Below are 23,843 nucleotides of genomic sequence, written 5' to 3' on the forward strand. Positions count from 1 at the left end.
TTAATTGAAGATTAATCAATATAAATTGAAGATTAATCAATATAAATACTGTTGCTAAAGCATCAGTCTGGTTTGCAGGGTTTTTGAAGATATTCATGAGTATCATAATTTCCTTGGGCTGGCTAAGTCATGCAGAAAAAGGATCAAGGAAGCCTCATATCACACTTCTGAAAGTTAGCACCAAAATTCTGAATTAAAGCTCAAACAATCCAGCATCAAAACAGCATTTAGTTTTCTTTACTGCCCATTTTTAAAGTATGGTTTCAGACTTACCTTTACCCTTTTCATTTCCACCCTCCTGTGGTGCTTTTTGTTCTGTGTAGGAAGTACAAGTATAGTTTTGAGAGGATCTTAAAGTAAAAAGAAAGACTTACACAGCATTTAAAAATGCAGGTTCTGCTAGTATTGGAAAAACAACATTAAAGAATGATTGATACATGTGTATATGTAATATACAGTTGCAATTCCATACAACATTTTACAACCTGTGCATATCAATGCAATTTCTGTGTTTTGAACAAGTCATTTAAGATTGATATTCCTGGACCCAGTGGAAAAAAAAAAAGCTGGGTTTTTTAGAAGCAGCAGTTGTTAGTCTCTTGTTCTTGGGCTAATTTGCAAAAGCTTCTCAAATGAGTTACATATCATTGTTAATTGGAAAGAAACTGGATCAGACATGAGTTACTGCCATTCAGTTGATCCTTAAGAAAAGTACAGAGACAGTGTATTGAGGATATTCTTTAATTCTTTATCATCATCTTAATCATTATCAACATAGTCTTGCTGATGCTACTTGTATTGTTTTCTTGATCAGAACTGCCAGCCTGTCCTCTACTCCAAGCAGGTGAATGTGAATTATTTTAAACCTCGTCTGTGTGAGAAAACTTGGACTGTGCTTTAAACAAAACAAAAAATTCCACACATTCTCTATTTCAGGATTTGATAGGATTCCTCCTATTTGTTTTGGTTTCCTACTTCATTCAATCTAGAATCTTGTGAAATCATGTGCTGACTTCAAGGTATAAACACTCAATATCCTATTGTCTGTAAGCAATGGCTTTCTGTGGCAAACTTACCTGCCAGCTGCCTGACAGAACATGGCTTTGGGTGATCTTAACATTGCCAGGATGGAATTAAGATAATTTTTGTTCCATGGAGAAAACATCTGCAAGAGCCAGTTGACACCCTGATTATGCTGATTTCTTGTTCACATGTGTGCAGCCACAGTAACTATGAAAATTAAAGCTGAAACTTAAAAGGAAATGCCACATTCTGGTAATGTGACAGACTCATGGATGCTTCTGTCTGGATTCCCTAAATTCCCAAGCTCCAGTTGTCAGGTAGTCCATCTTGGCCAGATGTTCTTTAATGGGACTTTTGCTACAGTAACACTTTCTTTTCCCAGTAGGAACAGGGATCAGGAGATTTCAGTGATCCTGGCAGATGACAGCATGTCTACATATTATTTGAAAACTTCATCAGTCAAAGTGCTCCACACTTGTGGCTTGACATTGAGATCTGGAAAGAGCTCTCACAACGACTTCCTAAAAATTCCTGGTGCAGTTCAAGATGCTTGGTTATGTCCAATAAACTATTTGTAAGTTATAAAATTTACAATCTTGAAACCAACTTCCCTCTTTGTTATTAGCAATTGATAATCCAAGATGACAGCATCTTGAGCCAGAAGTGACTGACATGTCCAGCTTAGAAATATCCCAGTTTGGTCTGTGCCTAACATAAAGGCCTAATGACACCCTACTTATTTTTTCAGAAGAAAAGCAGGTAAGGAGAAAAGAAAGGAGGTTATAGAAGTAATTTTGTATTTAATCCTGTGCTTTTAAATAGAAAGGAAGATGGTAATTTTTGGAAAATGTTAATATATATTTTTAATGTAACGCTTCAAAGATGCTATTCCTTTCTGTATATAAAAATCTGTTTCTCATTTCAGTTCTACTTGAAAGTTAAGATTGATTAAAAACATGAATTCAAGTACAAAGTATATCAGGTAAGACCCTAAGGCTGAAATTAATTAGTTTAATATTAACTGTACAAATTTTATGGTTGAGTTAAAATATCATTAATTAAAAACCAATTAACTTTCCTTACAAATATATGCAATATGAAAGAGTTCATCACATAAAAATAATATGTGGATAATTTAACCATGAAACTCCTTGTGGCAAATGATACCTTTGTCATTTTTTAATCAAAGTGTGTATTGTTGAAACAAAGACATCTTCAATCAGGCTTGTAAAATGCCAGTTATCAAGACAGTGAGTAAAGGCAGATTTAACACTTGTAGGGTATTTGTTCTGTTTGGAATTGCTGCTTAGGTTGCTATACAGAGAATAAGACTCACCAAATGGTTACATTGGACATGCATATTGAAGATATATATATATATGTATTATATATCAACATTTTATATCTATCTATATAGATTTCTATATATATATATGTATCTACATTACATATCTACATTATCTGAAAAAAATAACTGAAGTTACTCAATGGCACAAGGCAAAGGCTTGCCTGCCTTTCCAGCTCCACTAAAGAGAACTCTTGTGCTTTGCAAAGTTGCAGCTTCACCTGAAGCCCTCATCCCTATGAGTGAGTTTCTCCTCGCCTAACTTTGGCTTCCTGGAGCTCAGCCACTCCATTCTAGACAGTAAATCAGACTCCTCAGGGCCATTTCCTGCACGTGGATATCTAGTGGCATTTTAGGTAGGATACCTGGGAAATGGCCACTGATGAGCATGCATGACCCAGGATGTGCTCCACTGGTCAGAGGTGGAGCTGCTGAACTACAGACATGATCCATAATTTTCAAAGGGGTAAAAGTAAGGGCTGAAATGAATCCCATGCTTGGTTCTGTCAACTTTACTCACAGTGTACTTTTGAGGCAAAATGAAAGGGAGTATTTTGGTAATTAGATGCTGCCCAGCATCAGAGAGGACAGCATAATTTAACCAGATAATTTAAGCAGACATGATTTACCTTTATTCTGAAGGACATGCGTAATATTAAGCAAACAACTAGTCACTCACAAGCAAAAATTGAGTTTGAAAAATCATTATTCAGGCAAAGTGAAGCCTGAGGGTGTCTTACTTGGGCAGGCTTTTTTACTTTTCTTACTGTCCTCTTATTTTTAAAGAGACAATGCACACCAACCAGTCTCATGCAACTGTTGTTAGTGCTGCAGCTCAAATCAGCATTTTTTACACTAACCTGGAGGTGGCGGTGCACTTTCATTTTCAGTTTCTGAAAAATAAGGAAAGAACACAGATGTTGAGCTTCAAATACAAGCAAGTATTTCGTATATGTTTGTTGACTTTGAGTTATTTAATATTTAAATGCAGTTGTGAAATTACTCTGCTTTCACGCACGCAGCATGTGACAACTTCAGAGTGACAAGGTCAGAGATCTAAAGCTCTTGTTAGGCAAAGAGAATTCAGTGAAATTGTTTAGTGTGGAAATAGATAATATTAATGGAAATACAGAATCATTTGGGTTGGAGAAGGTCTTTAACATCGAGCCCAACCACTAACCCAGCGCTGCCAAGTCACCACTAAACCACATCCCCAAAACCACATCTACACATTTTTTAAATTCCTGCAGGGATGCTGAGTGCAGTTCTCTAGGCAGCCTGTTCCAGTGCTCAACAACCCTTCCAGTTATGAAATTTTTCCTAATATCCCATCTCAACCTCCCCTGGCACAAATAGAGGCCATCTCCTCTTGTGCTATCACTTGTTACTTGGGAGAAGAGACTGAGCTCTACTTGTCCGCAGCTTCCTTTCAGGTAGTTTTAGAGAGTGATAAGATCTCTCACTCATGCAAAATTGAGCAAAATTTCCACCAACTGAAATAATATCAGATATTATTTTAACTTTGAAGTGTGATGGATCCATTAACTTAGGGGGATTATGAAGAGTGAATCCAGAGACCTTAATCTCATTTTCAACCACATCATTAGATCTAGAGTTCAATGTTTAGTGCAAGCAGAAAGAAAGAAAGAAAAAAAAAACCCAAAACACCACAATTTAGCTGCTCTGAGTGGAACCTGCAGTATGTTTGGTTTTTCTTGTTTTCTTTCTTTCAGTGATGATTTTTTAATGTAAATTGCTCCCGTTTCTAATGTGTGATACACAAGCCAGACTTTTTATCCTATTTAAATGCTATCCTTTTGGGATTGCATGCTCTCCCATCTAAAAACATAAGAACAAATTGACTAGCTAAAATAACAGACAAGGAAGCTCATTTTCAACATTTAAAAGCTTTAGGAGTCTTGACAGGTTGAAACCAGCAATATTTTTGGCACTATCATAGACTTACAGTTTAACTATTTATAAAAAGCAAAGATTTAAAAAGTAAAAACCTTGACCTGTAAGAGCAGATGGCTCTTACTAACTTTTGCCATGTTGTGGACATTAACCCTTGGTGCCCCACCTCAGGTCAGATTCAGGAAAAAAATTTCAATTTCCGTCACATAGAAATGCTGGAAAGGCTCTTCCTTTACACTCAGTTCTAAATATAATTAAAACACAATTCTCATTCTTATATAGTGTTTAAAAGGGAGGAATAGTTTTAGTGCAAATATAATTTTAAGCTGAGTGTGTGAATTTGATAGGGTTTAGGAACATACACAGATACAACAGCAAATCCTTGTTGAGGTTCCAAAGAGAATCCCTTGCTACAAGCAAGGAACTGGTGTTGTATATTCTGATCACAGCACCCACCAGGCAGAGTGGAAGGAAGTATATTAAAGACCAAGACACAGAGTGTGAAAATAATGAAATATCTTTACATAGATTTACAGCAATTCATTTTTTCACGTCTAATTACTGACATACTAAGTTTTGTTTTGCGGCCAAGAAAAATATGAAAATTTTTCATATTTCAACATGAAAGTTGTACCACAAAGAGTATGTCTGGGAACCTATTTTCTTTGCTACCATGATATTTCTCACTGTTTCTGCCAAGAGTAAAAAATTCTGCTGAGACACCTTTGTGGCATGGAGGTATGTTTCTTGCATGGAAAAGTAATAGCAGAAAATTATTGATTGTATAATTTTCCTTGTGAAATTTAATAGCTAGAAACAGGGAGTATTCTTATGAACACTGGATTAGAAAACCCTCCCTGGCTCACCAGTGAGAGTTACAAACTTATAATTAAAAACTCAACAAATATAGCACTTTCCACTCTCAGGTGAAAGGCTTATGAGACTTTTGAGGGACCTTTTGAGAAATTTTTCTTTCATTTTGAGAGGTATTCCATGGCTTCACCAACACTGTAATGCTGCTCAGCAATCACACATCTTACAAATCCTGCATCACCAGGAACAGATGTTAGCCAAACAGCCCAGACCAGACCTGAAATATTATTATTATTATTATAGTCTAAACCTCATCTCATGCATGCAGACAACAAAAGGAGGCATTCAAAACCTGAGCACTCTCACAGGCAACCTACTCCGTCAGACCCTGTTCCTAGCAGAGAGCTTGGACTTCACTTTCTCCAAATGTCAGTTTCCAAAAGTCCTGTCCAATCCCAACTATTCTGCAATTCTGTGATGGGACAATGACTGAAGCCTGGCCAAGAAGTCAGAGGTTTGTTTCCTAAACCATAATTCAAGGCTGTTCAGGTTACTGCTAAGAAAACTGAGGCAAGAAGGAACTCTTGCCTTAAGACTGAGGCTCAAAGGAGAGACCTGAAGTATAACGCGGGAATTAAAAAGAAAAGGAGAAAGTTCCAGGCACTGTGGGTGGCAGAGACACGGGAGATACTTCAACATAATCTTTTGGCCATGTGCAACCCCTTTCATGGTCATGCCTGGCGTACAGCTCCATTCCTGAGGACAGCCAGGAAAAAAACCATTAATAGCTCCGAGTAGTTTCCACCTCCCCAAAGAATGATAGCCCTCTCTGGCTGACCTCTGCAGCAGGCTTGTCAGCCAGGACAGGGCACTGCACTCTCAACCAGCAGCTTATGGTTGTGCTCCTTCCCTAGGAGGCATGCTCCCTGGAGTCCCCACATGCCATTCCCCTCGGCCTGTTGCCTAATATGGTGCTCTGCCCAGGCATTGTCAGGGTGCTGCTGGTGGAGGAAACCTCCAGCATGCAATCCTCAATCCCTTTGGAGAAGTGCACTTCACTGGGTTGCAATGATGCCTCTTGACCTAAAGGGGAAAGAGGCTGTTGAGGGTCCAGTTACCACTGAATTGACACCATAATGTCAAGTGTACCCTCTACAGAATAAATGAAGTTAACTTCTGCTTCAGAGTTTCTGAAACAAAAGGTGGCTTCTTTGCAGTTCTTTATTTGAGAACCAAGAATGTTGTATTTCAGGGGGTTGTGTTGTGCTAAACACAGACCTTGGGTTAGTCATTGGCTGTGAAAATGGTAATGCACCTGATGTAATTCTATGTAATTCCAATGCCAGATGTAATTCTACAGCAAGAACAGGAATGAACTGAGCAGTCCTCGCTACATGGCCACTCAGAAAAGACAGTGTATTAAGTGTAGTTAGCAAATAAAATAAAATGAAAGCACAACTGTCACTTAGATGACATCTCCAGAAATGCTTTCATGCCTCAGCCATGTCATGAGATGCATTCAGGATCCAGTTTGACACAGGATACAAGTACTTAAAGTCAAGACATTTTTATGTGTAATTTATAATTATATACGCACGCACGCTTGAAAATCAGCAGGAGATGCAACTTGACCCATTACCAACAACTTTCCATCTCTTTTCCACATTTATCATGTTCAGTTTTTCAGATAAAATAAGACTTAAAATCTCTTGCTGTGTATATATAACTAAGCTTAAAGTTCCATGATATTAATTGATGTGCTAAAGTTATGAAAATACTTAAGAACCATGTTAAATTGAGGCTGTCATTATTTAAAATTTCAATTCCATTTTAGGTCTGGTTGCACTGGCATCTGACCTGCCCCAGCCAGAAGAAGCTTTGGCAGGGAGCTGACATAGGGATGCCAGTTTGTGTGTGGTGGCCAGTTCTCAAGGGCTCTGGATTCCCACTTCCACTGGCTTTTCTGGCAGCACAAAACATAGAAACTCCCTGACATCACATATATTACCTTTCGCACCGGAATGCAATCATAACGAGGCATGATGATGGTTCTAAAACAGCCTCCAGGTCCTGCTCTACTGCTGTGCTGAAAGCAGAGTATCCTGGAGACCTGCAGCTCAGAGCGTTCAAGAACTACAGCCTGTCAGCAAGCATACTGGGAATGAGGTCTGGCTGGATAACCCTGTCCATCATTCAGCTCTGTGCTCATGACCAGCTTTGTTTTGGGTAGGCTTAAGAACTTTCAGTCATTTTGGAAAATGAGTAGTGGGTCGTTTTCTGGTGGTTTTTTTTTTTTGTTTTTTTTTTTTACCTTAAGTAAGTAAAGGAAATGACCTTGAGCATTAAATCAGGGCTTGCAGAAAGCCTAAAGATAGCATTTCACTGTCATTGGGCTGGAACATGCGCAGGAAGGAGGGGGAAAGTCTCCTGCACTAATTTCTCCCTGCAGTTCTATACAGATCAGTTACAACCCAGCAAAGAATATCCAAGGGATTCAGGATCTCACCCAGTCTGAGCAGAGGACTTATCCCCCATTTACCTGGAAAGGAAAGCAGGACTGTGGCTGCATCATCATGGACACAGGTATGATATCTGTCTTTGCAACAGCAACATATTAGAGACTCTCATATGTCAAACAACATGAGGATGGTCACTTAATGCTTTTTGTCACAAAGACTTGTCACTGTCAGCTTGTGTCAGATTTTAGTAGGTGGATTAATCTTGAGGGATCAGACCAATATAACTGTTATGTAGGCATTCCTAAAGTGCTGACTCTGCTGGTCAGACAAAAATAGACAAAATACTGTTTTGAGGAGAGAGCAGGGCTCACCCCAGCCCCTGTGCAGTTGTTGTGTGTAAGGATTGTCCCCTCTGCCCAGCCCCAGTAGGACACAAGAACCATCCTTGTCCCACCAGGCTTTCTCCTGAGGTAGATGATCCACTGGAAGAGGTGGGCAGGGAAGGACTAAGGATGTGGAACAGTTGCTTGGCACACCTCATGGTCAGATCAGCAGCAGACAAAAGTAGTGAAGCTTATTCCTTTCATTCCTTACGTTCCCAGTACTCCAAAGAAGAGAAACAGCTCAAAATGGTTGGACGATTTTTTGTGGATCACTTGGGCCAAATCACAGTGGCATCAATGATGTGGGCAAAAGCCACAGCCTCAACTTTTGGGAGACAGGAATTTACTCAACATGGTAAGTTTCCCATTTCATTGGGAGACAGTACTGTTAGCAGACCCCAGAAAACAAGTTGGAAAAGAGAGGATTTGGTTCAAATTCATTTATAATCAATAAAAGTGGATTCAATTTGACTTAAATTGGAATAAATACAATTATTACTAATTAAAATTTTAAAAAAGAGAGGAATGCTTATCAATCTGCAAAATCTGTGCACAGTCATGCACGCAGGGTATGCCTGGTGCCTCATGAGCCTTTTCTCCACTGAGAAATAATCTGATTTGTGTGCAACTTCCACAGACAACTCCCAGTCTGAGAAGAAGCAAGAAACTACAATACCAGCTGAAATCATTACCTTATTTTATGAATGTCCAAGGACATTGTTATTTTTAAAATATACCTATTGAAATAGCTCTAAACAGACATTGGTCCTAAATCCTGAAAGCAGATTTGTTCTAAAGGACTGAAATAAATAAGCTCTGGTGTCTTGATGGTGCTTGGTTGGCTGGCTAAATGACAATTACTGTGGCCAATAGTGTGATAGAGCCAAACTGATACTTTTATAATGTATTTCTAGTTTCTGTTTCCATTTCTAGTGATGGGTTGTACAAAATAAACTGTGGGCTTTGACTTGTGACAGTGTTTAAAGGTGAAAACAACAACCTTCCATTAAATACTCCCTCTTATTGTAACAAAGTGAACAAATCAGCATGTTCAGTGAAGATGAAGTTATTTTATAATCCAACAGCTAAAAGTGTCACAGTTCAGTGATGCACATTTAGGTAGGGACTGAAGAAGTAAAATTAACAAAGTGTTTGCATAAAAAATTAGTTTGGTATATGATTAAAATTCAAAAAACCCAAACAAGCCCAAGGATAATAACTAGTCCCAGCATATAAACTCACTGACAGTAGTCCCATTTCGGGACTAACCTAAATGCTTTCCTTTATAAAGGATTTTATGGGCCACCAGAGCCAATCAAACCATCACATACCAAGTGTAAGAATGTTCCCTGACTAGAGGGCTGAAAAACTGAATGAACAATTGGAACAAAAGTCTCGTAATAGGGAATTCTGTGGAATGGATTAGACACCAAATAAATAGCTTACAGATCCACATGAGGAGCTGCAGTACAATTGGTGAGTCCAGATTTTTCCTTCACTGCCATTCATAGTTATAAAAGTACATTAAACAGTCATTGCTTATTTTGAGTGTTTTCCTTGTGGTTTCCACTTTTCTGAAATGATGCTGCTAGATCAAACCTGACCATATGTAAACTTGCACTCATTTCTTATGCTTTCACACAGGAATTAATCTTTAAAGAACACTGTAACCATGACCTTGAACAAAAGTAATTTAATAAAATATATGTTTATATATCTATAGTCTTCTAAGTATCTTCTTTTTCAGACTCAAAATTTCATGTGCACTGTAACAGGGATCTGGAAAGCTGCCAAGCACTGACAGCATTTAAGATGGATAGGTGAAGTTTAGTGGCTATAGTCTGGTTATCAAGTTCCCACGCATTCTTAAACTCATTTTTAGCCTACTCAGTCCACAAGGCACCAGGATGGAGTAATTGAATTCCATTCTATTTCCGTGATATCTTTCTTCTCTTACTTTATATCAAAGAAAATAATCCATAAAAGTTAGTTCCTGAGCACTTGTGCAGCTAACAGAAAAAATGAGTATCTGGGTTTGTATCTCACAATCCACAGACTAGCAGTGGACCACAATTTGAGTGCCAAATGTCACTGAAATTTTTGACTAAATCTTTTTTTGCTGAGTTTTTGCAATCACAGTTTTCTAATTTATTTCATCATTAAAACCATACCAAACCAAAAATCTCAGTTTGTGGGTTTTTTTGACTTCCAAGACTAAAATTTTGTGATACTATCTAGCATGCAAAATCTTACAGATAATGTTCTGCTTGTTAACCTCTTATCAGACAGACAAAAGGGTTTTGCTGAAATGTGTTACAGTATTTAACAATGTGAAGATATTCAGTTTACAGTCATTACTACACTTTCATGAGAAAACTTTGTCAGCACACCTGTACTTGCAGAGCCTGAGGCTATTCCTGGTGACATTGATTTATCATTAATTCCACATCCCGATGTGTTAAATTTTATTTCCGCGTTTGGAAATAAAAAAAAAAAAACATTCTCATTTGAAATGTCACTTGAAAACTTGTTATACAAAGAGGTATATGCAATACTGAATATTGCTGAAAAAAGTTCTTAGTGTGCATTTTCCTCCTAAAATGTGCATAGTGAAAATTGTGGAAATCCCACACAAAATCAGCTTCTTCCTACAAACGACAGAGAGTTTCAAATTTTCCTCTATTATGGCACGATCTCAGCTTCTGTACCACCAACTTAATGTGAGTGTGAGATGAATCCCAACTCCTGAAATTCTGCATTCCTCACCTACCTGTTCTCAGTCACCTGAGCCATTCTTTACTGCTGCTTCTCGTGATGCACCACACAGTTCTGGCTCCGGTGAAACAGAAAGGAGAAAACTGCCTGTGCCAATATTGCCAACGAGATGGGTGCTTATGTCTGAAGGACAGAAGCAGCAGCCCTATTTTTACATCGTAAAACCAACAACACGGTTCTGAAATGGCAGTGAGCTGGACTTGTGCATCTTCCAGGTTTATCCCTGCAGTGCCACACCTGAGAGCCCCTGAAACTCTTCCCAGTCTGAAGAGAGGCACACACTCCTGGAGGGGCTGCAGGTGGGAGCTCTGCAGAGCCACTCGCTCGCTTCTCCAGCCCAGCTGGGAACATTTACTCCGCCTTTTTGTACTTAAAAGCCTCTCTCAGGTCTGTGAATAGTTTATCACCCCTGCACTTGAGGCCGGGCTCAGTGCTGGCCCTGCAGGGGGCGATGGGATCCGTGCCTTGGGAAAAGCCTGGGATGCGCCTGTTCCAGGGGATATCCAGCCCTCGGGAATCTGCAGGGACAGGGGACAGCCCAGCACAGCGAGCCAGGTGGGTTCCCTGCTCAGGAACGGCACTGAGTAAACAGAAAGTGCAGGAGATCGGCGTAGTTCGGATTTCTTTCTTTCCACTCCTACTCCAGCCACAGGAAATTCTTCCTTTAAATAACCCAAACCTAAATAATCTTTGATATACATGTACCAAAATCAATTAACCCACACATCAGAATAGTCTGATCCCACTTTAAAAGAATGACAATACTCAGTTTCCTATCCTTCCTTGCAATAATTCCCTGATAATTTTTCTCTAGAAGCAAATATTTTTCGTTTATCTCAATACATTCCCAAGGGCAAATTGAAAGCAAGAGACACCACAGTGTGATACCAGAGATAGAAGTACAGTGACTAATGCTAACATCCTTCCTGAAAACGTCAAAAGGTAATAAAGTAGACAAGTTTATTGGATAAAAAAACTTCATAAAGCACAGAACTTGTGCTTAGGAATGAAAGCAATCTATTCTTCAAATTTGACAATAAACTTTTAATGGCAGTTGCACTTCTAATTATAGGATAAAAGTCAGCAATAAAGTGGAAAGGTCATTTATTTCAAGAGATGAGTACTTAACCACTAATGAACTTCCTTTCAGATTGCCAGATAATTTCCCAACCAGCTCAGGAAGCATTTTACTAGTTTGGAAAAATGTCTTTAGTCTTGCTCAACACAAAACACAACACAGTTATTTTGCTGAGCTCTCCTGAAATATTTCACTGTGAATAAAGAAAATAATTTGCAGTGTTGTTTTATGGAAATCACATTATGGGCCTGATGCTCTGCATAATTGTAGTGGGTTCCACAAATGACTGTCTCCTGCTGTTCAGTGCTCCCAGAGTAGTCCTGAGAGCCGTGTGATTGTGTGCAGGCAGTGGGAAATCATTCCAAACAGGGAGATTGATCCTTAGGGAAAATGATGTGATGACATCAGCATAAATCTGTGGCAGCATGAATTCATGCAACCTATCTCCTTTCAGTCAGTTCCAAGGAAACACTTGGGACATGCTGATGGGTTTCATTTTCACTGAAATTCAGACTAAAACAGTTCAGCGATTTAAAATGGAATCCTGCTGGTATTCCCATTCTATGATTTTTGTTCACAGACTTTTCTTTGACGTTCAGGGCAAAACCAGACACTCACATGTTGGGATTTGCCAAGGACTGAGTCTATGAGCTTGTAGTGAGGTCTTTGTCAGAGACATATACACTGCAACTGGGTCTAAACAATGTCACGAGTGCATCCAAATACCAAATAAGAAAAACATTTGCTAAACTCTATTTGACAGTGGGTGACAGATAATCTGATACTCTGTGATCTTTTCAAGAAGGAAGAGTCTTCTCAGACTTCCTTCAGATAAGAGCTCTCTCCTGTCATCTGCAGTGCAGCCCTCAGCCTCCTCCAGAGGCAGAGCCTTGCAGAAGGGGAGTGTAACAGGAGCCCTGGCTCAGGGCTGTCGGGCGCCTACGTGATCAGCGACTGTTCCAAGTCCTTAATCACTAATCATCCATTACTGGTTTTGCCCTGAATTTTCTACCTACCCAATGCTTCTTTTCAGTCATCACACTTGTGGAAAACACCTCGCTCAAGAGGGTGGTAGCATCCACTTCTTAGTTTGCTAGGGGTAGCTCAAACTTATGGACTGCAAAATTTAGTGTCTACTACTTTTTGGGAGTTTCAATGTCCCAGTACATACAAGCAAAGTGGATTTGTAATTAAGTTTGTAATTAAGGGGTTTTTTTGTTTGTTTGTTTTAAAAATTAAAGCCCAAACTGGCAATACAGGAACACCTTATATCAGAGTTGCAGTATTGCTGCTAGTAAAGACTAAAAGAGTCAGAAATCAACCTAAAACTCAGAAACTTACTCCTTTATTGGGATTTTTATGTACTGACTTACATAGTTCTCTCTTTTTCTAAGCTTTTTTGTATGTAAATATTTATTGCTCAGATTCCAGGGATACAGGATTTTACTGAGAAACCTTAAGGAGTATTTTGCACATGTGGAAAGAAAGGACCCTTTCTGTGAGTGAAAATTTGGGAGACCTACATGAAATCATATATGTCCCTTTGTGGGTGCTCACATATGAAATGACAAACATCCCTCAGTGTTTCTACTGTCAATGTTTTCTACCTCTCAATCTCATCCTGCATCAGTGGAGATAACTGTGAGAATTATGTGCCTTCACTTTAAAAAAGCCTAAACACATAGCTCTGCCTTTTGGGAATGTTTGCACACAGCAGGATGTTTGCAGACAAGCTGTGGGGGTTTGCATCAGTAAATCAGTAAGTGATACGTATGAGAGAAAGCTCTTACAAAGCCTGACAGCAAAATGCATTTAAGATGCTGCTGTGAATTACACTCACAGCTCATGGCATATGGTTTCCCTCCAGCTAAAAAAGCTGTTGGGTAAGAGAGAAAACTTCATTGCAAAACATGGAAATACAAAACAAGGGCAAAGAAAAAGGGGCACAGGACAGAGGTCAGATTTCCCCTTTAAAAATAGGGCTAAGGAAAGCTTAGATGAAAGATTAGTAAGGCTGGAGGGAATGCCATGGAAAAAATGTCATCAGGCATCTGACCCTCTGTGCCTTCACTGAAGTCTGCATCTGTGGGGGAGTGGCAGCCACAGTCTCCATTGGAATTACACTCTTCTTTGGGTCTAAAATAAGGTTTTTGACCTAGATACTATGTTCTTATAAAAACACAAGATACCAGACGTGCTACAGTGTGTGTATGTATATCTCTATCTACATGAGTATCACAGCATGAGACCCAGAAGCTATTAGTCTATAAATTATTCCATCTGCATGGCATTTCTCACGTGGTTGTTCCTAGATATCTCAAGCCACAGATATTCTCCCCACCACCAGCAGTAAGGGTTTCTGTAGTTTTTAAAGGTACAATGATTCAGTGGCACTGGAAATGAAGAAAACAGTTGAAAAAGGATGGACATGCAATGCTGTGCACATCGAGGTGTGCAAATGGTTTGAGATATTTCATTTCAGTCCAGAAAATGGTGAAAGGTCCTACCACACACACTCAATCAGCTCAGACTGATTAGAGGAAGTTTTTCTTCCTTCTAGTGCTGTTGGAACTGGTTCTAGGGACCATAATTAGTGCATTTTTTTTTCCACAGGAAAGGTCTTATGGCAGAGTGTTGTATTGCATCTAGCAGAGAGCTATAAAATAAATACAAAAATACCTGGAAATTGGAATTCAACAGCTGTTCAGGAGTCGTTTTACTGCTCTTTCTAGTCCACTAGCATACTGCAGTAGGTGAGTATCAAAGAGTAAGACCTCTCCCACCAGCTGAGCCAATAAACTTTTCATTTGGGGTCCCTTTCAGTTTTACCTACAGTTGTATTCAGTTAATTTTGTCACAGCTTCGGGGCTTTGAGAGAAGGAAAAATCTGGAATTGGCTTTTGGACCCGGTTTGCAGGCTGGCTGAGCAAAGCATGACTCCCCTTTGAGAAAAAAAAGTAATTGTGCTGTTGTGTGAGTTGCTTTTGCCCATCATGTTCCATCCTGTCAGTTTAGTACATAGAGTAAATGGGTCTGCAGTTAATGTCTATATACACAGAGCTAAGATTTGTACAGAAGTCTGTAGGAAAAGGGAATCTTCATCTCTGTCTATGGTTGACTGCAACCTGCTCTTGGCACCTATGACCAAAATTAGGAAGTTATTCTGGGCCTGCAAAGACATGATGAATGTATTTTAATACAGATCCATCTCAGGAAGCATCATGCAACTACCGAACAATGCTTTCAATGCTTCCTAAAACCACCATTTGAGCCTACAGAGAATTAAATTAGAACAGAACTTTTTGCCATAATCACTTGATCAAAATAACTTGCTGGAGCCATCACATATAAGGACAACTGCTCCAGGAAGTAGATCACATGCTATTTTCAATTAGTAACAGGGCCAGGGAGAGCAAATTATGTAAGAACTATTTCCTAATCTCCAGGAAAGGGAGAGCAGTGACTGTCTTGGTCATTGCTGTAAGATGGACTCCCTTGTTGCTGCACAGTCTGTGCACTCTTGGGACCATGGAGAGGGCACGTGGAGGGGCTCTAAACTCTGAAGTGAGTTACCCAACCATGCTCCCACCTTCTGGCAGAAAAAACCACACACACTGACAAGTTATCATATTTGTGACAGCCTTTCCTGAAACAAACAATTCTGTGGTAAACTTCACTCCATGAAGCAACTTTTTAGGATGGTAGATTTTTTTTTTTAATTTTTGAACTTTTCTGAGACTTTGTCATATTTGGCTTTCTGTTCAGCAGCCCTTCAGCATTACTCCAGGAGGTCTGATGTCCTGAATTAACTTCCACCTAGCACTAAGAGAAAGCAGGGCATGCAATATCTCAGTATTATGACATCTATCACCACCACAGCTAAGTGCAGCAGAGACCATATTATTTTGTCATTTTAAACTGAAAATACACATAAAGACACTTGGCCAACCAGCAGAGAGGGTTGAGGGTGTGGTTGGTCTTCAGAAGAGGCTGTTCTAAGCCATGTGGGTGTAAGGCATCCCCCATCACCTTAGTCTAGGTCCCACTGACTCCTGAGAAGATGCTGACAGCAATACCAGCAGTACACGTAATGGATGAGGGAAGTCAGAGAGAAACACTGCCTTTGGTGTAGGCTGCATATTTTAGGGTCTGAGAGGTTTCCAAGCAGAAATGTATCTTCAGACTTCTTGAATGCAGAGTAACTTTCTGTCCCTTCAGCATCCCAGGAAGTGGTGGAGATTGAGAGATATTTTCACCAAAACATGCTTGCTAGAATGGCTTCCTAGGGCATCACATCCTGTTGGACACAGAACTGGATTTTTACTTTAATTCACTGTCCTCTCTAGGCTGCTTCATCTTGGCTGAACATCTGCTAGTTCAGTGAGCTCTAGGAGCTAAGACCACAACAAAAAAATAAATTCCAGAAATGGGAATTCTTGGAGTTCCCTAAATCTACATGTGTTTTGTTGAACACTTTGTAGAATATTCAGAAACACTGTATTATTTACTTAAAAAGTGCTTTTTTTTGCCCATAGGTACAAATATCACTGATGCAACCAATCATTCATCTAACAGCATGAAGCTGCTGGAGGAAATGAGAGTAAGCTTGTGTAAAAAGGATGAAGATTAATTACTATTGATTGGAACAGGAGTGCAGCTTTCTGTTTCCTCTCATTAAAGGCGAGCAACAATTTAATTCGGAGTTGATCGAAACACTCAGCCATGAAATAAAATATATTGATGCCTTCTTATAAAAATAAAACCAGTAAAATCATCAGATTCTCAAAAATAACAAAAAATGGCATTGGAACCTTTTTTCATTGGCATTATTTTATTTTTATCAATGCATGAAGCAGATAATAGACTACAGAAGGGTGCACTCTTCTCTGCTCAAGGTAATCTGAGCCTAATGTTCTCCCTTATTTATGGGGAAGAGCATCTGAGTATCACGTGCAAATAATAATGGAACATAACTCTCTCCTTGGCTTCTTACAAACCTACCCACTGCAGAAAACCCTTAAACAGCAACTGAACAAATTGTACAGTAGTCCTGCATTCTTATCCTTATGGTGCTCAGGAAAAGGGAGGCACATGAATATGTCTATGATGGGAACTGGGAGTCCAAGCTGCCATTACAATCAATGGAATTTGATTTTTATTCACCTTTAAACAGCTGCTTATGGCTCAAGTTGCATACACACACAGGTGTCCAAGGCCACTCGGATCCTGTAGGGTGGCCATCCATTTCCTAGCTGCTATTCCATGGTGTTGCAGGCCTCCCACGGGTCCTGGGTCATATCTGCCAGCCCAAGATGGGTGTGCTGTGTATCTCAGGGCATCTTATGTGGCACTAGGGCACCTATGTTTAGAAAGTTGCTGGCAGGTCAGCTGAGTAGCAGCAGACTGGGCAGCTCTGACTTTAATGAGCGGCTGACTCCGCCGGGAGCAGGAACACCGAGTTCACTGGCACATCCTTCCAGCTGGGTATCTGGTTCCTAGGCCAGAGATCTTCTGGGACAGTGTAAAGGCCATTAGGATCTCTGTAGGGTTGCAAAGTCACCAACATTCTCAATGGACTAACATGGACATTCATCTCAGGCCACTCCTCTCATCCCTAACACGGTAAACACCGGCAGCTCGTCCAAGCAAAGGAACAAAATGTCCCGGCGCCATAAAGTGGTGGAATGATGGAAAAATGGCTTCAACTATTGATTCTCTAACAGCAGTGAAAAAGAGAAACCTTTGTTTGAAGTCTTTAGAGATAGCACTTTGTGTGTGGCTGAGAGCAGAGAGAGTGGGCTGGGTGGGACGAGAAGGGGCTGTTTCTCAGTCACACAGTTCCTCCAGCTCAAGAGATAAAACTGTTTGCAGTGGACTGAGAAAACTAATTACAACTGAAGTTAACAATCCTATTCACTTGTCTTGTCCATCATTTTATAGACATTTTACATTTTTACATTCAAGACAAAGTCAGTCACTTTAGTGACTGAATAAGAAAATATTTTTTTTCCCCTTTTTCATTCTAAAACAATTATTAAATTAGGACCTCTAATTTACTGGAACCTCTGCATCCCCATAAATGATGAGTTTAGTATTCATCCCCGTCCCGAGGGAAATTGCCCCAGGCAATTTATTTTCAAACTTGATTTGCTCGTCCCCTTTAAGGAACACTCTGGATGTCCCCTGAGGAAACATGAAATACATTCCATGACTTATTTTCCATGGACTGTTGATGTGTTAGGTAGCTACAAATACTTTCACAGCTGAAGTCCCCCCAGATCTCTCTGCTATTGTTTGGTTATGCAACCACCTTGTTTGGTTGTCCCCTGAAATTAATATGAAAAAGCTCATTCAGTTTTTCATGGAACAGAGGAGTACTGTAGCATGTTGGTTTTTTTAGAGCTCTCTTAAAGTGATATATTTAGGAGGTATGAGGGGAAAGAACTGGGTAGGCCTTTATTTATCTTCCCAACAGGTGCAGTATAGGGAGGCACAAAGACAGTGTTTGCTAAATTCAGTTTTGCCAAGTACAAAGCGCTCTCTTATCCGCTGAAATGCTGTTCCCTGCTTTCCTCCTAAACTCAGCGAGCTTTTCATTTTAGTGTGACAATATTAAATATTTTTTTCTTGTGCACAGATGCACTGTTTTTCACACGGGGTGGACAAGCTTTTCAACTCAAATACGAACAACAGCAAGCAAGCCAGATCAATCTTGCATAATCCTCCTTCAGCAGTATTGAAGTTAATGCATTGTATTGAAACAAAAGCTAGTGTAGTGTGTTCAATTTACACCATAATAAACCAAAACATAACAGCCCAAAGATAAAGCATGGTGAATTTTCAGTCAAATTAATTTGATTGAAACTTAGCAGCGATGGAGGGGGAAGGTCAAAGCATAAACCTGAGATGCTCTGGTATCTCAGAAGGAAGCGTGGGAGCCACAGTCAGGAGTTAGCAATAGGAGGGACAAGGCAATCTAAGAACAAGTCATCTCCCAGTGTTCCACACAGTCTGTGCAGGAGGAGCTGCTCCGTGGGGCGCTGGGCGAGAGCACAGCCCACCCTCAGGGATCTGATTACAGCACTGGGGCGTGAGTTTGCTTTCCATTTGTGGAGGGCTTAAAATTTATTAGCTGGAGGTGATGAAGAGAAACTTTCTGAAGAATTGAGAGGGAAAATAAGATAAGGGGTTAGGGTTTCACTCTTTCGTCATCCACCAAAACTCATTTACCTGCGATTTGAATATGGAGCTTTGTAAATGATACACAGGGGCCTGACTTTGCGTGTGGTTTGGCTCTGAGACTGAGAATGAAGGAAGTTAAAAATAATGGGAATGCAGCCTACAGTCAGTGCTGCAGAGGGGCCATGATGATGGCAGAAGATGGACGTCTATGTGCTTTTGTTTTGCATCACCATGCAGCGAGGAGAGAGCAGCTGCACTACCCATGTTGTGCCATATAAATTGGTTATACAGGTCCAGTCTTCTGCATGGAAAGCACCAAACTGTGTTGAAAAATGTTCACATGCTGGGATCTTGAATTTTCAGGAAACATTTCCATCAGCAGTTTAAATTTTGACAGAAGCAAAATCTGTATAATGAAGCAGAATTCCCATTCACCTTCTTTTTCGCCTATTAAAAAATTGTCTAGCCTTGAAAATATGATATCAAAAGAAATCTGACTTTAATTACCTCTTAACCTTCATGCTTAGATTATTTTCTCACTGGAATGCTGCTTTACATATGTACTTATATGCTTTATATGACTAAGTGACTTGTTTGACAGTGACTGTTATCTTGACACACCAGACAGTTGTGTTATTTAGAATGTTGCAAATATAGTGCAAATATAATGATAGAAAAAAAAAATCTCACAATAAAAAAAAAATTATGTTTAAAAGCAAATAGAAGTAAATGTTGTTTCTGCTGGGTGTCTTCATGGAGAGCAGTGTTGCCATATCTCCAAAGCAGTATTTTTTCTGTTTGCCTCCTTTCATAAATTGCTTCATGTTTTACAGATTGTTCTTCTAACAGACAGTATGTGCAAGTAGTTTTCTTCACAACTTTTACATCTATGCTATTTGTAGATTGAATAAAATTTTACTGAAACTCTGCCTAAAGTAGGCACACTGATGTTAATTTTGATTCCTTGCCAAAAAGTGGATGCTCCAGGCAGCATCATTCAAGCAGAGCTTGCAAACACTTAGAAAATGAAGTTGGCAGAGAGTTGATAAATGCTTTGGCTCAAAATTTGGAATGGTAACTCGTGGCCATGCATTATTTCCTAGACTGGGGAGAATAAATAAGGCAAATTTACAGAGCTGCCTACTGGGGACAGACTTGCACCTGTCTCTGTGGGATGATGTCCACAAATAGTTTGAAAAGGTTGCTCTTGAGAGACTTGGCACTTTTACAAAAGCGTGTCCAAATGCCATGGCCTGTGACAGCTTAAGAGGGCACCTAATTAATGAGCAGCTCTTATTGGTATTGGTTAAAGGAAAGGGGGGGAGAGGAAAGATTGACTGAGTGATTGCAATAAATTGCAGGAAGTAATTATATGAGGGAGGGTTGTTTTATTAGTCACCAGGAAAGCTAAAGGCTGTTAAATTTAAATGCACTGGTTTAGGCCTTTGGCAGCTCAGTCACACCCGATCATCCACTGAGATCAGTTAACCCATTGATGCAAACTTCACCTTGCACACATATTTTGAGCCAGCTAAGACAAAGCTGTCCTACAACCAATGACCATCTACTACAAAGAAGCTACAGCTGACCTTATTCACAGGATTTGGCTTTTTAGGAGCACCATGAAGGCCTTAAATAATTAGTCATGGAAGCCTGTTTCTACAGTGAGAAATTCCATCAGGCTGAAGCTCTCCAGCAACCTTCTCTAAGTGGAGTGGTGTGTTTAATTTGGTGATCCTATTTGTTAAGAGCTCTTTGTGAGGCTACACTGTCACCAAGTCAGGAATTTTCTCACTTTGTTAATCTAATAATCTTAGAATAGCTCAAAGAGCACTTGGCCTGAAAAAGAAAGCCTGGGAGCTCATTACAGCAGCGTCTGTGAAAAATTAAGCTATGTATTTCAGGGACTGCAGTGATAAAAACCCACAAATTTGAGATTTTCTAAACATTCATATGTTAGCCACTTTCTGATTTCTCAACTACTTGCTTGTGTGTGCTGTTTTTAATTTGCAGGACCCATGAAAATGAGGAGTATGGGATAAATCAAGTAGGTTGCTTCTGTTGGAAATGTCAGAAGAACCATGCTTAGCTGCCCATGTGTTGGAGAAACCTTAAGCCTCTTTTTTCCCCTCTTTTTTCTATTGTAGTCCTTCAACAAGCTCACCAAAGGTTTCTCAGACAGAACTTCCAGTGGTCATTTCCAGAATCAGCCAGGCCAAGATTCGCCTTTACTGATTAATTTTCTTCAACCCTTGATGCTTTGGAAATGACCATGAGAACAGGAATTTGATGATCATGTGAGGCTCTGAATTCTTACTGGTAGAGCTGGTACGAGTAGAGCTTGTATGTGTGGCAGTATTGAACTATTATTGGTACCAAATTCTCCTGCCACTAATACAGTATGTACTCACACTTACAATACAAGTACTGTCAACAGCTCAGGGGGGCTCTTAGCAACAAAAAAAAATCTTTGGGAAGCAGCTAATCCCTGAAGTACAATAATATAAACCTGTTAGTCCCCTGACCTCCTGGCTGCAAATAAACTGGGTGCAATAAGGAACAACCAGTGTACAACCCAATCACATCACTTCTCCAGAGCTCTCTTCTCCTTGTGAATTCTATTAGGGCAGAATGCTTCAATAATTTTTAGGTCCTGAATATTGACTCATTAAAAATCACATTTGTTCCACTGTCAATATAATGTTGTTCAGAGCTGCTAAACTTATTTTGTAACACAACCATGGAGCTGCATTGGTAAGCACTGTACTGGAAGAACATTTTTGAAACAATCTAATTTTAAACAGAAGAAGAAACACAAGCCTCCAAACTAATTTTCTTCAAAGCACATATCTTTTGAAAGTGCATAAATATTTTAGGGTGGAGGGTTTTTTTTGAGTTGACAGGCACAGAATGCATTCTGATTAAAGTGTATAATACCCAGTCAAATAACAGATCAAATAAAAAGGACACTTAATACATGTGTAAATAATTTGAATTACAAATAAGACACTCTAGAAGGGGCTTGGCTCTAGGTTTGATATGGAGGATTAGGCTCTTGTATTAATACGTGCACTTGGTGTAGCTATTTTCAGAAGGAGACTTCATCTATCATTGTCCTCGAGCCCTGAGGAGGGCCAGTGAGTAAAGTGATCACATTGGTCTGTCAATACTGCTTGCTTGAGACTCAGTTGTGCAAAAAGTTTAATTTTCATGTGTCCCCCAGCTGAAGAAGGTGCCAAAAATGAGTAACGTTCCTGACAGTTACTCTGCTCTTACCTTCCACAAAATCAGAAAATATTTCAAAAAAATAAAATTTGAAATTTATTTTGATTGAAATATAAATATAAACATTGTAAAATGTTTGTAAAGTTGTTCAAAGCCAATACTACTGACAAGTCAGTCTTAAATCAAACAATCCTATTTAAGCTACACACATCAGCCTGGAAGATCTTTCAAGACTGATGGGAAATAAATGCAAATTAATGACTTCTATACTTTCCATACCTTAAAGATTAAATTCAGATTTGCATTTGGGAATGCATTTGGGAAGCTGAGTGTATAGCTTTCATTCACCTATATTTGAAAAGCACATACAGTCTGCATATTATAGCTTTGCAAAAGCTCTTTATATAGTCGATGTCAAAAAATAATTACCAAAAATTCTTACCAAAATATACAGATTTGAAAGAAAAACACAAGAAGAGCTATAGAAATAATATAAATAGAAGAAGCTTATTTAGCCTAAATTTTCAAAATTATAGAAAAATCAACATTAGCTTTTAAATAATTATTAAATAATAGACCCTCAATATTTTTCACCTTTTACCTAAGTCTTTAGTGGACAATTCTGTCTCTCAGTAGCAGACTACATACTTAGTTTCTTTTCTATGAACTTAATAGCACCACAGAAGGGGCCAATATTACTGACTGTAACTATCTTTCTGAAACATAAAATAACAATTTCTGTAATGTGGCAAAATACATTATTCCAGTTGGAGCTGTACAGAAAAACTTACTACATTCTTCACTTATGCATTTAGATGTATAGAATATATTTTCATCAGAACCATAAAACTGTTTCATAAGCACATCCTTCCCATTCAGTAACTATTAGAAAACTGCATGAAAAACATATCAATGTCCTGATTCTTTAAATCTTAAGAAATGCCTTTCCCCTCTTTTCCAGAGTTTAGATAGCTTAAGAAGAGAGAAACCACAAATTGCACTACAGGAGTCCTGTAGTCTTTAAAAAATGAATACAGCATGTGCCCAATCAAGTAGCTTTTCAATATCCATTCAAATCATAGTTAATTGTCTAAAACTGTTTGTGCTATAGCCCTGCCTGAAAGTCATTTCTTAGTCTAAAAAAGATCAGAGATCTCTAAAGAGATCACTGTGATGTTATGTGGCTATTGTTCTTAATATCATCTGTGGCTGATGTCTGCAGGGTGGTCTCAAAGGTGTTTCGTGTGTGCGTACTCATAATTCCTGTCAGTAAGAAATGCTCAGGTAATGATCTGTCATGCTTACCATCTTTCTTGGCGGGTTCTGGCATTGCTACAAGGACTCTTTATTCCCAGAGAGTTTCAGCCTTTCAGATGCAGCCAGTAGTAGCCCCAAGTCCAGCGGAGAGTGTGTGAGATCAGTGTGACAAGCAGAGGGTAAGAAGAATTCCTCTGCTTTATATACTGCGGCTGAAATATCAATCAAAATAGCACCTCCTCTCTTTTCAATGCAAACACTTTGAAAATTGACAGTTATGGGAAACCCTTCACATCTGTTGTCTGCAGCCTCTGCTCCCTTGGCTTTTGGAAGGAATCTCTGCTGCATTGCATGGGGCTGATGAGAACATCTATAACTTTCTAAATTCA

The 23,843-nt window shown here is 39.3% G+C and overlaps 1 protein-coding gene across 8 annotated transcripts in view; it reads right to left on the bottom strand.

Moving 5' to 3' along the window:
- Window positions 1-23,630, bottom strand: part of MYBPC1 (myosin binding protein C1) — a 71,412-nt gene extending 47,782 nt beyond the window's left edge. For all 8 annotated transcript variants that reach the window (XM_031057028.1, XM_031057034.1, XM_031057035.1 and 5 more), the window contains exons 1-3: window positions 23,503-23,630; window positions 3,229-3,261; window positions 274-315 (exon numbers count right to left, since the gene is read on the bottom strand). In XM_031057028.1, the coding sequence (XP_030912888.1) occupies window positions 274-315; window positions 3,229-3,261; window positions 23,503-23,527 (100 nt within the window). In that variant the 5' untranslated portion in view covers window positions 23,528-23,630. The remainder of the gene's footprint in view (window positions 1-273; window positions 316-3,228; window positions 3,262-23,502) is intronic.
- Between the last annotated feature and the right edge of the window lie 213 nt (window positions 23,631-23,843).

This window comes from Geospiza fortis, unplaced genomic scaffold, assembly GCF_000277835.1.
Source record: "Geospiza fortis unplaced genomic scaffold, GeoFor_1.0 scaffold10, whole genome shotgun sequence".
NCBI lineage: Eukaryota > Metazoa > Chordata > Aves > Passeriformes > Thraupidae > Geospiza > Geospiza fortis.